Source organism: Aethalodelphis obliquidens, unplaced genomic scaffold (genome assembly GCF_003676395.1).
Source record: "Aethalodelphis obliquidens isolate GAN/ISIS:26980383/991018 unplaced genomic scaffold, ASM367639v1 scaffold43, whole genome shotgun sequence".
In the NCBI taxonomy this organism is placed as follows: Eukaryota; Metazoa; Chordata; class Mammalia; order Artiodactyla; family Delphinidae; genus Aethalodelphis; species Aethalodelphis obliquidens.
In genome coordinates, this window is record NW_020837987.1 from 11,761,950 (window position 1) to 11,776,917 (window position 14,968).

The following is a 14,968-nucleotide window of genomic DNA, read 5'->3' on the forward strand; positions in this document are numbered from 1 at the left end:
GGATTCTTCTCTCAACTTTTTCCATTTCACCATGCACTGGCCCATGACTCCCTTCTCTCCCAAACCCCTTCCCTGAACAACACACAAACCAGTCTGGGCCCAGCCTTATAAATACTGATTTTATAGAAAGGACCAATTCAAAATTGGTCAGATGCCACACATTAGAAGCTTTCCAGAACCACAAGGATGAAAAACTAAAACCAAGACAAAACAACAAAAAAACAAAAACACATCTCAAACAGAACAAACAAAAAATACCCCAGATCAAACTGCCTGAAGGTCAAGGTCTTGGTTGACCAAAGCCTTCTAAAGAAACACATGTGGATGGGGGGTGGAGAGACCCCAACACCTGAACAAGTACCCAGAGTAGAAGGAAAAACAACCCAGAAATTCAAAGCCACAGTCCCTGCCCACCGGCCCCCGACGCTGTCCAGAGCGAGGCAAAGGGCTTCACAGCTTTTTTGCAGGGGGGAGGGGGGAGAGTCATGGCAATAGCTTAAATATTGGGAGGAGGAGAATTTTTACACTTCAACTTTTTTCTCCTCTTCCCCTTTAGGGGAAGTAGAGAGACTGGTAGCTTGAGGTTAAGGAGAAAACTGATTTTTATTGTTTTAATGGGGAAATGGCAGGCGGCCATGAAAACTGCCAAATGTGATCTTTGATCTGATGGCCCCAGTTCCTAAAGAGGAGGTGAGCCCTGGTGTAGTAGGCTAGGAAGGGTACCAACCCTGGGTGCTGCAGCCTCCTGGGGAAAAAAAAACAGCTCCAGAGGGAAAGAACTGAGGGGAGGGAACGGAAGGGGGCCAGAATGGGGGAACCCTTAAGTAGTACCAAAATTAGCTGCCGTCTGCTCCCTGCTTGTAGGTCCCTGGGGTATGAAGAGTGGCAGGGAGGGCGCTGGGGCTGAATGGAGAAGAAATTGAGATGCTGATAAAAAAACACCCTACTTGAGGGTCCGAAGAGTAGAAAACCAGTAGGGGTCAAACAGAGTGCTTTCTTGGGTCATCCCCCTGAACACCATCGCAGTTCTGGAGGGGGATCAACGCTGCCTGGGCAGAGGGTATGGGCTGGTGACCCAGTCCTGACCCTCGGCTCCCAGGGGGAGGGGGTGGGGGTGGGCATGGTGGGCTCTTCCCCCCCCCTCCCCCGGCTTCACCTCCCCTCCTCCCGGCCAGCCCGGCCGCCCCCACCGCCTGGCCCATTGCAGGGCAACACCCAGTTGTTATCGTGCAGACCCAGGCGGCAGCCGGGCGTCTCGCGATCGGCTCGGCGGCAGCACATCCAGTAGGAACGTCCATAAGGCAGGTCGTGGTGGTAGGGCTTGGGGTGCCAGCGGCAGAGCGACACATCGCCCTTCTCGTATCTCTTGCGGCACTGCTTGCAAGGGTCATCGCGGTAGAGCGGGTCGCGGCTCCAGCGCGAGTCTGTGGCCCGCACGCCGAAAGCCTCAATGATGCCCTTGAAGTGGTGGCAGGTGCACTTGAGGGCCGCCAGGGCGCGCGTGGGCAGGAAGCTGAAGATCTTGACCAGCACGTGCTCAGGCAGCAGCAGCATGTACTGTCGCGGCTCCAGCAACCGCTGGATCTTGAAGCGGATTTCCAGGAAGTCGTGCGACACGTGCCGGTACAGGCGGCACAGGGAGGTGTCCACCGTCCCCTCAGCATCGTCCGGGCCGGGTGCAGTGGCGGGCGAGTCAGTTGGCGGTGGCTCGGGGGGCCCATCAGGTCCCCGGGGCTGAAGGAAGAAGAGCTGGCCAGGCGGGGGTGGCTCCTCGGGGCTGACGGTCAGGCACACCGTCTCTTCCTTCACGTTTTTGGTGCCATCCTTGCCGAAGAAGATGCACTCATCCACCACCCCCGTCACCACCACATCCACATGGAAGCCTGACGCGCCACAGTCCCGGGCAGGGGGTGGAGGGGGGGCCGGGGGAGTGTCCTCGGGCCTGGCAGGGGCTGGGGTCTCACCCTCGCTGGCTTCATCCGCCCTAGCCAGCAGAAACTCCACATTGCTGGGGAGGGCATCCCGAGAGGGGCTGATGAGCTGGTACAGGTCGCAGGTGATCTTGTCCTTGGCCCGGGCCCCAGGACCCGGGCTGCCAGGGTAGGCACAACCCGGCCGGCCCCCGCTCCCGTTGGGCAAGCTGCCATCCGGTGCACGGGGCTCTCGGCTATTGGAGATCCGAAAGGCGATGCGCACCTCCCCAGGGCCTGGCCCAGGCCGCTCCTCCTTGCGGAGGCCTTTGGCTGGAGGGTTGTCCCGCTGAGCCTCGAAGTGGGCCACGGCCTCCGCCACACGGCTGCAGTCCCCGCCACCAGACCGCCGTTCGGACCCCAGCCCCTTGGCAGGCCCACCCTGTTCGGCCGACACATAGACCACAGGCGCTGGGGTGCTCGGGCGCGGGTAGCTCTGCAGGGCCAGGGCGGCCCGCTGTTCCACCAGGGCCACCATCTCGGCCACAGAGAGCAGGTCCACATCCTCACTGGCTGAGGCTGGGACCCCCTCAGCAGCAGGGGGCCCGTCTTGTCCCCCTGGGTCCGGAGGAGCCTTCGTAGGCTCAAGACAGCGCCTCCTCCGCTTGGCCTTGGAGCTGTCACTGCCCCAGTGCCCCTTGACCTTCATGGAGCTGGCCCGGCTGCCTCCACCGCACTGGTGGGCCACAAAGAAGGCCACCTTCTCCTTTGTATTCCCGGGCTTGATAACATACCACGTGTCCAGCAGGACTCGACCCTCGTCGCCGGCAGCCGCTGCTGAAAGGAGCGGGGCAGGCTGGGAGGCAGGAGCCTCCGTGGCCAAGGCTGGGGGTGTGTTTTCTGAGTGGGCAGGGCCATGGTCTGGCTCCGCCCCCCCACCTGGCTCAGGGCAGGCTGACGGCTTGAGGGCTGCGGAAGGCGGGCGCGGCTGGTTCTGGGAGTAGGTGCCAAAGGGCCGGGGGCACCACAGCTGGAAGGGAAGGAGGCCCCCTCGGTCCATTCTGGGGAATGGTGGCAGACAGGCGGGGGTTCACCACATCTCAGGACCTGAATGGCGGTGGGGGGCTCCACAGGCCACCTGGAGACAGGGAAGAGGAGGCTGGGGAGCTGGGGAACGGCCTGCCCTCCCAGTACCCCACTGACCTCAACATCTCCTGACCTGAGGGGACAGACCAAACTAGACCACTGAGATCCTGTTCCCGCCCCCCTGGCACAGGTGAGCAAATGGAAGGCTGCAGAGGGGATAGGACCTGCTCCTGTAAAACTCAGAGTGTGACCGGAGCTGGTAGTTTGCTCCAACCCTCCGCTGTCTCACAGCCTGACTGGTTTCACTCACGATCCAGAGGTCTCCTGCTGCCATAACTTTTTAAACAGAAATGAAAGTACCAACTGACAGCTCCTCCTTTTTCTATTTGCTCACCTAGTAACAAGTTCCTGAAAAGACAAGAATTCCCAGCCCTGCCCACAGCTACTGCGGCTTGAGCCCAGAGGAAGCAACAAGGTAGGCTGGGCAGGGGAAGAAAATCAGAGGTCGGAGACAGAGAGGTCCTTAAGAATTCAGCTCCTCGCTTTGCTCGGGTCGTGAGGCTCTTGAAGGATCCCTTAAAGCTGTGTATCCTCACCCAGAAAAATGCACACACTTGCACCAAGACTGTGCAGGTAATTCCCTTAAGCACAAACGCAGACCCCTGGGATGAGAAGGCCCTTCTAGTCTAGTTTCCTCAAGTTGCTCACAACTTGCTGAGTTTGAGGCTCAGAGTGGGGAAGGCTTACATAGTGTTAACACCAGGCCCTCGAACTTGTTTTCCAGACTTTTCAATTTAGGGCTTGCAATAGTGACCGTTTTATTTTGCAATGACTTTGTGTGCTTGACCTAATCTGGAAGCAATTTTGCTAATGACTCTGACATGACCACGTTGCACTGCAGGACCAACAGTCTCAATCCCTCAGTCTCACTCCTTCCCTGGCCCATTTCCCTCCAGACATCTTGAAACCAAAATACCCTTCAGGGCTTCCCTGGTGGCCCAGTGGTTAAGAATCCGCCTGCCAATGCAGGGGACACGGGTTCGATCCCTGGTCTGGGAAGATCCTACATGCCGTGGAGCAACTAAGCCCGTGCGCCAACTACTGAGCCTGCGTGCCACAACTACTGACCCCGCGTGCCTAGAGCCTGTGCTCTGCAACAAGACAAGCCACCACAACGAGAAGCCCGCACACTGCAATGAAGAGTAGCCCCCGCTCGCCGCAACTAGAGAAAGCCCACGTACAGCAACGAAGACCCAATGCAACCAAAAATAAAAATTAAAAAAACAAAACAAACAAAAACAACAAAATACCCTTCAAACATCAAAACTTCCACATGCTTACAGACTGGTAAAAGTAGTTTGCTGACTCCTGGTCAGACTATTTTGAACCACAGGCCAAATGTGGCCCACTGCCTGCCTCTGCAAATAAAAGTTTTATTGAAACACGTTCATTTGTTTATGATTGCTTTCATGCTATCATGGCAGAGTTGAGTAGTGGCAACAGAGAACATATGGCCTGCAAAGCCTAATCTTGCTTAAAACAACAACAACAACAACAAAAATGCCACACAGCCCCTAAAACCTACAGAAGGCTAAGTTTACCAACCACCAACACATCTAAAATGTCCAGGAATAGAAGCTACCACATCAAAGGCCATTCACTCTCTATAGATGCAAATGAATCCTGACTAACATATCCAGACCCTCTCAAATCCTGCTTTAAACTTCCAAACCTAAAAATATCCCCTCCAGCACAGAAAGCCTCAATCTCAACGAACCCCTCACAGATTCCCATGCCTAACCAAGAACTCGAACACACACAGCAATTTCCCAACCTCACAGATGACCTAAAAGACCAGTTTCCTGAAATCCTATACTCACCTCAAACTCTTTCTAAACCTCCACATGTATTCCCTAATTCCACAGAAGCCCCCCAACCGCAAAACAACTCACTAAAGCATAAAATCTCCGTAACACATAAAACTAATCCCAAACCAGATATTTCTCAAAAGCCAAAAGAACCTCCAAAATACTCCCAAAGAAACCTTACAAAATGTTAATAAGCAGACATGAGCTTATGGCATGCTCGCTGGCAGTTTTACTGGGTACTGTTCTAACAACTCCTGCTAATCCTCCCCCGTCCCTAGGAAGCAGGTAGTGTTATCAGTCCCTGTTTCCAGATGAGGCACAGAAAGGTTAAATCCCGTGTCCGGAGACAATCAGGTAGGAAGTCGGGAGAGCCGAAAGCCCACGCATTCTGGGTCCAGAATTGGTACTCTTGGACTCTTTTCTTTGCTTCTCAGTCTCTCCGTGGCTCCCCAAATCCTATACCCACCAAACACCCCAATCCACACGGGAGATCCCCTACAACACAACCGAACCTTCCACACTACAACAGAACGGAAACCAGAATCCCAAGGTGCCCCCTAAACTCAAGGGAACCCCAAAGTATCCCCACACGCACGCAAGAATATCCCCAAGCCCCCAAATATAGCCTCCCCGGAATCCGCCAACCCCTGGGTCTACCCTCGAAACCGAGACACGCCCCCAAGGCGCCCCCACCGGCGAGCCCCGCCCCCTACGGCGGGAGAAAGTGGCTGCACACACGCGTGCGCACGAGTGGGAAGAGGGCCCGCCCCCTCGCTCCTTCCCTCCGGCTGTCGCGCGGGCGGGCACCCGACTAGTTTCCCTCCGCCTCTTTGTTGACAGACGCGCGCGTGAGGCCCCCAGCCAATGAGCGGCGGCCGTTCGGGGCCATGCCCAAATAAGGAAGGCCTTGGCGAAGGGGCCCAACTTCGAAGAGGGAGGAGTAGGCGAGAGGTGACGAAGGGGGGTGTGGAAACAGCCGAGTGCAAGAGAGCGTAGAACAACTCCCAACTTCCTGCTAAACGGAGGGACAAGGCCAGGACCGAGGCCAAGGCATTCAAGGAGAGGTTTATTACGACGTTTCCTCTAAACAGGAGCCTTGATTGACAGTTGAGATTTAAAGGCCCAAGCAGTTTAGGGATTGAGACTCCAGGGCGGAAGGAAGGGGGTCTAAAAGTGCCTAGCTTTGGTAGGGAGCCCCGGGGGGCTAGATTTCCTGCGGGGGAAACTGGGCAGCGGGATCACCTAACCCTGAAAAACAAATGGGCAGAACCCTGCGATGGCTCCCGCGGCACTGAGTCTAAGCCTCTGGGCCTGGCATTCAAGGCTCAGGCCTTGTGGCCAAAAGGACCTCTCCGGCCAGCCCTTCCAACCAGGCTCCGCAAATCTGACTCTGAGTTGGTACAATAAAAGACTATGAAATACCTCAATAATGTTTTTTTAATATTGATTACCTGTTAAAATGATACTATTTAGGATATAATTGAGTTAAAATACTTAAAATTAACTTCATCTCCTTCTTTTGACTTTTTAAATGTGGCTACTAGAAGATTTTAAATTGCACGTAAGGCTCACTTTATATTTCTCTTGAACAGCACTGGCCTAGATCCTTTCAGTGCCAGGCGGACTCAAGAGACACTCAAAGGTGGCCCCACTGCAGGCATCTGTCCATCCCCACCACCCCGCCTACTACCAACCATCCCACACATCAGAGCCAGAAGGGTCTTCTAAAAGTATAAACCTGACCTTGTCCCTACCCTTCTCAGAACCTACCATAACTCCCCAGTGCCCCTGGGAAAAAGCCCAGATACCCCACTGGTCCAGCCTCGTCCTTCCCCACTCTTCCACACCCCCAGTGGACCCAGGTAAGCACATGATCTGGCATACAGAGTAGTTAGGATACTGGGGCCCTGTCTGATCCTCGATAGGAGCTGTTATCTCCATTGTATAGATGAAGAAATTGAGGCAGGACAGGTTGCCTAACTAGCCCAAGGTCACACATAACTGGTGTGACTTCGAGTAGGGGTATGAACCCAGGGAATCTGATTCTAGATTGCTGCGCTCTATTGTTTAATTATATATTCTCTGGGGTCTCAGCTCAGCCATCCCCTGCTCCAGGAAGCTAACCTCCCAGGCTGGGTCAGGCTCCACCTCTGGGCTCCCGCACTGGCCTCCTTGATATCTATTTCTCAGAGTCAGCAAGCTCTTTCCTTCCATGGTCTTCGCATCTGCTGTTTCCTCTGACTGGAATGCTTTGTCCCCAGATCTCCACATGGTTCAATCCCTTCTATCATTTGGGTCTTTGCTCAAATGTAGCTTTAATGGGCCTGTATCTTTAACAGAGAGGCCTTCCCCGAGCTCCCTTCCTGGAAACCTCCCAACTGCCCAGAGGGGGACCTCTGGGTTCCCCAAGTCCCAGCCCTGCCCACTCTTGAGTCATCACTGTCTAGAGATGGATCTGTCTCCTCCACTGGAGAGTGAACCCCCGGGAGGAGAGGAGGGAGGAAGGGTCAGAGGTATCATGCTCATCATGGTGACCCCAGCAACCCTGCCCAGCATGGGACTGAATGGATCAAAGCTCCTTTTCCAGAGGCTCCATGTCGTAAACCCCATGAAGCCTGACAGTGTAAATTCTGTTTCACACCCAAGTATTCTATCTGCGTCCGAGGTCACTGGGGCAGAATTTTCTAACTTCCACACACTGAGCCCAGCACAAAGCCCTACGCTAAGACAGCTTTTAGAGGATGCTCTGTGAAGCTCCATTTATTGTAAAACATCAGAAGCCAGAAAGACTGAAAATAAAAAGATGGGAAAAGACGGACCAGGCAAATAAGAACCAAGAGTCAAGGAGAGGAGTGACATTGCTGTTTAAAAAAACAGTAACAACTGACAAAAGCAAAAGGTATTATCAGGGACAAAGATGGTGACAAAACAAACTGACCCATTATACACAAAAGTTCTCAACATACGTGCTCCTAATACTATGGCCTCAAAATATACAAAGCAAAAAACAACAGAATGACACACAGTTTGGCAAATCCACAAATGTAATGGGACACCTTAATATATCTCTCCATAAGACATTGGTTGAAAAGATAAAATCAGTAAGGACCTGAACCCCACAACCAGCACCCTTGCTGGAATGCCCCCGACAATTAGAGAATCCAGTTTTATATCCCTCATCTGACATTCAGAGGTCCTCCCGTGTGCTGGCCCTGGGTTGGATGCTGGGGATACAGAGATGACACTGAGTTCACCAGAAAGAGCTCATGGGAAAGGGGGCAGACATCCAAATAAACAATCATGGCCAACATGAATATATTACAGAGCAAATGATCACAACAGCAGTTAACACTGGAGCACTCACCGTGAGCCAGGCTTTGCTGTGAGTACTTTACAAATATTAACTCATTTAATTCTCACATCTTCTTACTATTTTTCATCTCGTTTCAGGGATTAGGAAGTGGAGGCACAGAAGGGCTAAGTAATTGCTGTCGGACGCAGCTCCGTGGCTGAGCTTTGACTCCAAGAGTCTGGCTGACTCCAGAGTGCAAGCAGCTCATTCATTGAGTATACAGAGCACTTTTCCTGGATCATCTTGTTCCTGGATCATCTTGTTCAGTCCACAAGGCCTTTGCACTCTCTGTTCCCTATGCCTAGAATACTCTTCCCCAGGCATTCACAGGGCTCACCCCCTCCTCAGATCACCTTCATGGGACCTTCCTTTTTTTTTTTTTTTTTACCTTATTTTATTGAAGTATAGTTGATTTACAATGTTGTGTTAATTTCTACTGTACAGCAAAGTGATCCAGTTATACATATATACATATTCTTTTTTCATATTCTTTTCCATTATGGTTGATCACAGGATATTGAATAGAGTTCCCTGTGCTATACAGTAGGACCTTATTGTTCACAAGACCCTCCTTGATTGAAAACTGCAGCCCCTGCCACAGACAGACATACACACTCTCCTTCCCTGATTTACTTTTCTCCTTTAGCATGTGTTACTATCTAATACACTATAAACTTCATAAAGTTTATTGTCCGCTCCCCTCACTAAAATGAAAGCTCCCCCAAGGCTGATACTTTTGCCTAGTTTTTTTTTCACTGCTGTGTCGCCAGCTTTTAGAACAGCGCCAAGCGGTTGGCTACCATTAGTGTGGTCCCCAGAGTGGCAGCCGCTGGGAGTGTTTTAGAAATGCAGTCTTGGGCTCTGCCCTACACCCACTGAATCAGAATGTGCACTTCAACAAGCTCTCTGGGGGATTGCAAGCACAATTAAGTGTGAGAAGCAACGCCCAAGCACATCACAGGTGTGCAGTGCACATTTGTTTGAACAAACCCCTAACACTGCCATACTGTCTGCCTTCTGCACAGTTGCTACTGGGGACCTCTTGTGAAAAACTAGCTGGTCCAGCCGAGTCCACCGGTGGAAATCCTGCGCCCAGGACCAAGGTAGGATGCCACCTCCTCCAGGAGCTGTGCTGGTGCCATCCTAAGCTACACAGGATCTCTTCCTCCTCAGGCCTCCTCTGGCAGCACCTGTCACCTGCCCTTGCTGAATGACAATGACCTGGGTGAGGGCCTCTCTCCCCTTCATCCTCTGGATTTCCGGAAGGCTGGGACCTCTCCTCAAAGGTACAGCTGCTCCAGCCTCCGCACGTGGCTCCCTGGCCTGGTTTAGCATTTCCGGCTCCATCCTTTCCATGGTAGCCAGAGAGAGCTTTCCAAACACAAATCAGACCACAGCACTCCCCTGTTTAAAATTCTTCCATGAGAGGTGCAAGTTGGCAAAACAAAATGAACAAACAAACAAATAAAACATGCCCAGGAACCGTTTCTCAGAAAGCTACTGGAGGATTTGCTTCACCACAGGAAGGAATAAACCAAGAAAAAGGAAGCTATCAGATCAAAGAAATAAGATCTAGCCCAGAAAAAGGCAAAAGGAAGGAATCCCCAGATGAAGGTAAAGGGAGTTCCAAGGAGGACAGCTGTGCAGCATGTGGAGGGAGAACCTGCTTCTGGCAATGCACAGAGAAAGGAGAAAGGCTGACAGTTAACAAGCTGAGCCTGCGACTTGAGAAGCTGGAAACAGTAGCAACCACAGAATAAGCCAAAGAAGGAAGGAAAGGATAAAAAGCAGATGCCTGACTCCCCCACGCTGAGTCAGGGGATACCCCCTCCCCCCACCTTGGGGTACCTCCATCCCATGGTCCAGGAGGTCAGGGTCGTGCCAGCACAGGACTGGGCACAGAGTGGTGCCCAGGGAACGCACTTGCCCACTGCCAAACAGGCATTGGTGGCAGGACCCCGGGGCTCTGCTCCTGGCCCTGCTCTTTCTATCCTCCACTGTCTCTACCCCGTCACCCCCACTACTACTTTGTCCGCAACCCTGATCCATCCATGTCCCGTTATTGGCTTTTTGGACTCAGGGTCTGCTGGTCTCTCTCCCCCTCTCAAATTTCCCTTTCTGACTAACAGCTGATGGTAGGAATCACCCGAATCCTCAGGATCTAGAGATCCAGGGTGCAGACAGAATCCAGACAGGGCCTCCGAGCACCCCAGCTTTCCCACTTCTCGGGGTGTGACCGTAGGCAGGGTTTTTATCCCTCTGTGCCTTGGTTTCCCCCACTGAAAAATACAGATAATCACAGTACCCACCCACGGGTTGGTGCTGATTCACTGAGACCAACCCAGTAGAGCGCTCACTGCCAGCGAGGCACCAAGGAGAGGTTCAATACAAAGGCACCAGGATTATTAAGAAAAGGTGAGACAGAGAATTCCCTGGCAGTCCAGTGGTTAGGACTCCCCGCTTCCATTGCACGGGACACAGGTTCAATCCCTGGTCGGGGAACTAAGATCCCGCAAGCTGCACAGTGCAGCCAAAAAAAAAAAAAAAAAAGTGAGACTGCTGAAGGGTTATCACTGATGGAGCCAAAGACATCTCTCTTTATTTCACACTCTGAAATGAAACCGATCCTTGTCCCCCACAATAATCAAAATATGGCCATGCCTTTCTTACTGTTGGGTATTGGGTCTCACCTAGTAATTACACAGAATTTACAGAGCAGCTACTGGGTGCCAGACACTGTTCCAGGCATCGGGGACATGCAGGGCACAGGAGACAGAATTCCTTGTCCTTACAGATTGGAGAGAGGGCACAAGGAATAGATAGTAATTTTCAAGGCGCTACAGGGAAACAAATATACCAAGTGAGAGGGATGAGGAGTGTAAAGCGGGGGTTATGATCTTAACTGAGGCGTCAGGAGCAGGTGACAAGCCAAGTCTTTGAGAAAACCTGTGCTTTTAGGAATAACGCAGCTTTACCGGAGCCGCTAGATATATACCATTCGCAATGATAAAAAAAAAAAATCAAAAAAAAAAAATCATTTTGTATGAGTAAGCTTCAGATAAGCACAGGCTGAAAACACACTTAAGATTTGAAGAAAAGGCAAAATAACTTGGAAAGGAGAAACATTTTCTAAGAGAAACAAATAAAGGGGGAAAAAGGTGTCACATCACCCCGGGGCACCCAGATGTGACAAACTGGTACAGGGAAAAGTAAGAGGTTGGCAACTTTTCCCCAAACTAACAGGAGACGTGGAGACAAAAATGTACCTGGTACAGGCCCTGGCACATAGTAGGTGCTCTATCAACATGGTGGACTACTCAAGGGATGAACCCCCATTTTCCAGAAGAGGAAACTGAGGTCCAGAGGGGTTAAGTGACTTGTCCAAAGTCACATAGCTGGTGGGTGATGGAGCCAGGATTCAAATCTGGGTGTTCTGGTTCCGGAGTACATGTTCAATAAATTTTTCTTGAAAGAATAAAATTAATCAAAATACTTCACACTTATTAAGAGCTTAATATGCACTAGGCGTTTTATACATGTGACCTCATCAACTGCTTACAAGAGCCTCACGGCTGGAATGTGGCCCCATTTTACATATGAGAAAACTGAGGCCCAGAGGGGGAAAGCAACTTGGCCAAGGACACACAGCAGCAGAGGTGCGGGACAGGAACGTGGTCCTATCTGATGCTGATGCTATTAACCATAAGCTTTCCTATCAGGGTCAGAAAATTTATGGGATAAACTCCGGAAGCCTCAAGACAAATGAACCAAACTGTTTCAAAATGACTGACAAAGTTGCCAAACTGCCCAGTGAGGTCCTAATGACCAAAAAGTTGGGAGAAAAAAGCACACAGTTGTTAGAAATATTTCATATTCACAGAAATACCTGGAGTTGGGCCAGGCTGGGCATTGGCAAGTGAAATATTTATATTTGGCTGGGGCTAGGAATGGGAATGGGGACAGACTGACTTTCTGAGCAACCCCTCGGGGAGTCACCCTTGGGCTTGGGTGCCCAGGGGTAGAGGGTGGGTAACTACAAGAGTCAGGATATGGGAGGAACCTGGGAGAGAATGGAAAGGCAGCCTGGCTGATGTCTCCCTCACTGGTCCTTCTCTACTGCCCTCTCTCAGGTCTGTGTTTCCCATTCCCATTCCAAAAAAACGACAACTCAGGTGTATAAAGCACTTACTCCAAGCACTTCACGTGCTTACCTGCCCAAACCCTCTAACCTTCCTAGGGGTTCTGATCCCATTTTATAATTGAGGAGAGGCCAAAAGACTTGCCCAAGGTCACACAGCAAGTAAATGGCAGAACTAAAATTCAAACTGAGGACTGCTTCAGTTCTCAAGTCTCTGCCCTACTCATGACATCGTACGTCAGTACAAGGAGAGGGGACTAAATTACAGTGGGGAGAGCACAGATTCTGAGCCAGGATGTCTAGGTTGGAATCCTGAGTCTATCGTTTAATGCTGGATGACCTTGGGAAAGTTGCTGAACCTCTCTGTGCCTCTGCTTCCTTTCTGTAGAATGGAGAAAACAACAGAACCTACAACTTAGGAGTGTTGTCAGAATTAAAGAACTTAATACATACAAGTAGCTAAGAACAGGGCCAGGCACTTCCTAAACAATAAGTGTTAGCTGGAATCGACTGTGGGGAAGCCCCCCCTCCGGCCCCCGCATGTTTCTGAGCTGGGGTGTGCCCAGCTCAGTGCCAGGGTTTGAGATAACGCCCCTGGGGCTGGACTAAAAAGAAGGGAATACATTAGCACCTGTGACCCAGTCACATTCCTGGGGTGGGGAACTTCCCACCAACAGCTCTTAGACTAAGGACTTACCCCGAGCCGGGATGACGATCTTAGGAAGCCTCCTCTCTTCTCAGTGGCATGTTGTTCCCTCAATAGATAAGGGCACTGAGTTTCAGAGAGGGGACACTTGCCCAGGTCACAAAGGAGTAGCAGAAGAAAAGATCTGAATGCTGGAATGTCCATACACATAATCCGCTACCCTTTTCTAATTCCATTGGAGAAACGAGAGTGCAAAAGGTCGTCTTTATGGCCCCTGCTGGCCATATTATCCTACAGTTCTGTGCCTGTCCAGTTTATCGGGAGTCTCTGGCTGGACTAAGCAAACTATCGCTACAGGCAGGCCCCTCATCTCATGCTCCGCACTCCACCCACAGTTCTGTATCCTAACCTACACACCACTCTATCACTGATTTCTCTCTTCCACCATCTCAGCTTGCCCTCCTGTCCCCAATCCGATTCAGAAGCTCCAACCCACCGCATCCACAGCTGGCCTTTCCCTCGGAGCCTCCAGACCCCCTCATTCATCTAGCACCGACTCCCATGCCTTTCCACATCCCCTACGCTAAACCCCTCGAAATTGCCCCCTTCAGGGCCTCTGCCAGGACGCCCAGCCCCTTCTCCAACTCGGGACTCATTTCCCCAGCTCTGAGCTCCCTCACAATCAATCCCAAAGCTCGACTCTCTCCCCACCTTCAAGACCCATCCCCAGCCCCCATTCTTCTACTATTCCCTCCGGCTCCCATTTCTCCCAAACCCCTCCCCCAAGCGATCTCCCCTCACCCAGTCCCTTCTTTAGCCCCTGCCTCTTCCCTCTCGACACAGGGTCCCGAACCCCCGCCCGGGTTCTCAAGCGCCCCCGGCCCCGTCTCGGGGTTCTCACCATCTCCCCGCGCTGCAGCTCCCTCGGCTACGCGGGTTTCCCCCACTCGCTCCTCTCCAGCCTCCCCTTCCGGGTTCCCGCCCCGAAGCCCGCTGGGAATTGGAGTCCGGGCGGCCACGGACTACAACTCCCAGAAGGCAGCACGGTCAAGCTTGGAGGTGGGGAAGGAAGCAAACTGGGCGGGCTGAGGAAAAGAACGACTCTAACTCCCAAGCGGTAGAGAGGGGGCCTGACAGCGCAGGCGCACAGAGCGCCCCCGCCAGGCGCACTGGGAGTTGGAGTGCAACCTCCTCCATTTTGGCCCGGGGCCCTTGGAAAAGGGGTTGAGAAAACTGCAAAGGGGCAGTTTTTGTGAGGGGTGGAGAGGTGGGAAGAGCAAGTTTACCGATTTACTTAAACTGATTAACATAATAATTAACAGTGCCTTGTACTTTCTCAAACACTTTCCCATCCATTTTTCCCCCTGGTTTTCTTACCACCACCTCCTAATTTACAAATAAGGAAATTAGCCTTAAGCTTTAGGAGGGAGGATAGCTCCATGCACTAGAAATTTGTACATATCATAGTTAGAAGATTCACGAAGACAGGCACCTTTTTGTATCTTGTTCAAGCACACAAGAGTGTAAATAAATGTTGAGTAAATATCTATTGTATGTTAATTATATGCCAGACACTCTGCACAGAACCCAAGAATTATCCCAAATTTATAAAAACTAAGGCAGAAAGAGATTGAGATTCTTCTCCAGGGCAACACAGCAATAAAGTGATATGAACTGAAATGTGTTGGACTCCAGGGCCTCTGCTCTCCACTAGGTTGCTAGATCGTCTCCCCTTAAGCTATATTTTCCTGTCCATCCTCCTCACGGGCCATGAGAGTGAACTTTCTAAAATGGAAAGTTTGCTATATTAAGGAACATAACTTCATGAGGGGAGCTGCTATTAAGGCTCGATTCCAATGGCCCTCCTCTGAATCTTTTCTCAATTTATCTCTCTTTAATGCAGCCTGTGCCTCACTAGATTCTCACGGTCTGTGAGCCTTCCCAACTGCACTGGGAAGACTTTGGCTA

The 14,968-nt window shown here is 51.6% G+C and overlaps 1 protein-coding gene across 4 annotated transcripts; it reads right to left on the reverse strand.

Moving 5' to 3' along the window:
- Window positions 1–98: 98 nt before the first annotated feature.
- Window positions 99–13,981, reverse strand: FBXO46 (F-box protein 46). Of its 4 annotated transcripts, XR_003427434.1 has the most exons (3): window positions 13,902–13,981; window positions 13,052–13,109; window positions 7,712–9,620 (listed from the first exon to the last, which is right to left on the reverse strand). XR_003427434.1 is itself a non-coding variant. In XM_027079885.1 (2 exons), the coding sequence occupies exon 2, from the start codon at window positions 2,968–2,970 to the stop codon at window positions 1,153–1,155; it is 1,818 nt and encodes a 605-aa protein (XP_026935686.1). In that variant the 5' UTR covers window positions 2,971–3,048; window positions 13,902–13,978; the 3' UTR covers window positions 99–1,152. The 4 variants fall into 4 exon arrangements, 2 of the variants coding, with proteins under 2 accessions (XP_026935686.1, XP_026935685.1); XM_027079885.1 differs by lacking the exons at window positions 7,712–9,620; window positions 13,052–13,109 and adding an exon at window positions 99–3,048 and having other exon boundaries at window positions 13,902–13,978; XM_027079884.1 differs by lacking the exon at window positions 7,712–9,620 and adding an exon at window positions 99–3,048 and having other exon boundaries at window positions 13,052–13,969.
- Between the last annotated feature and the right edge of the window lie 987 nt (window positions 13,982–14,968).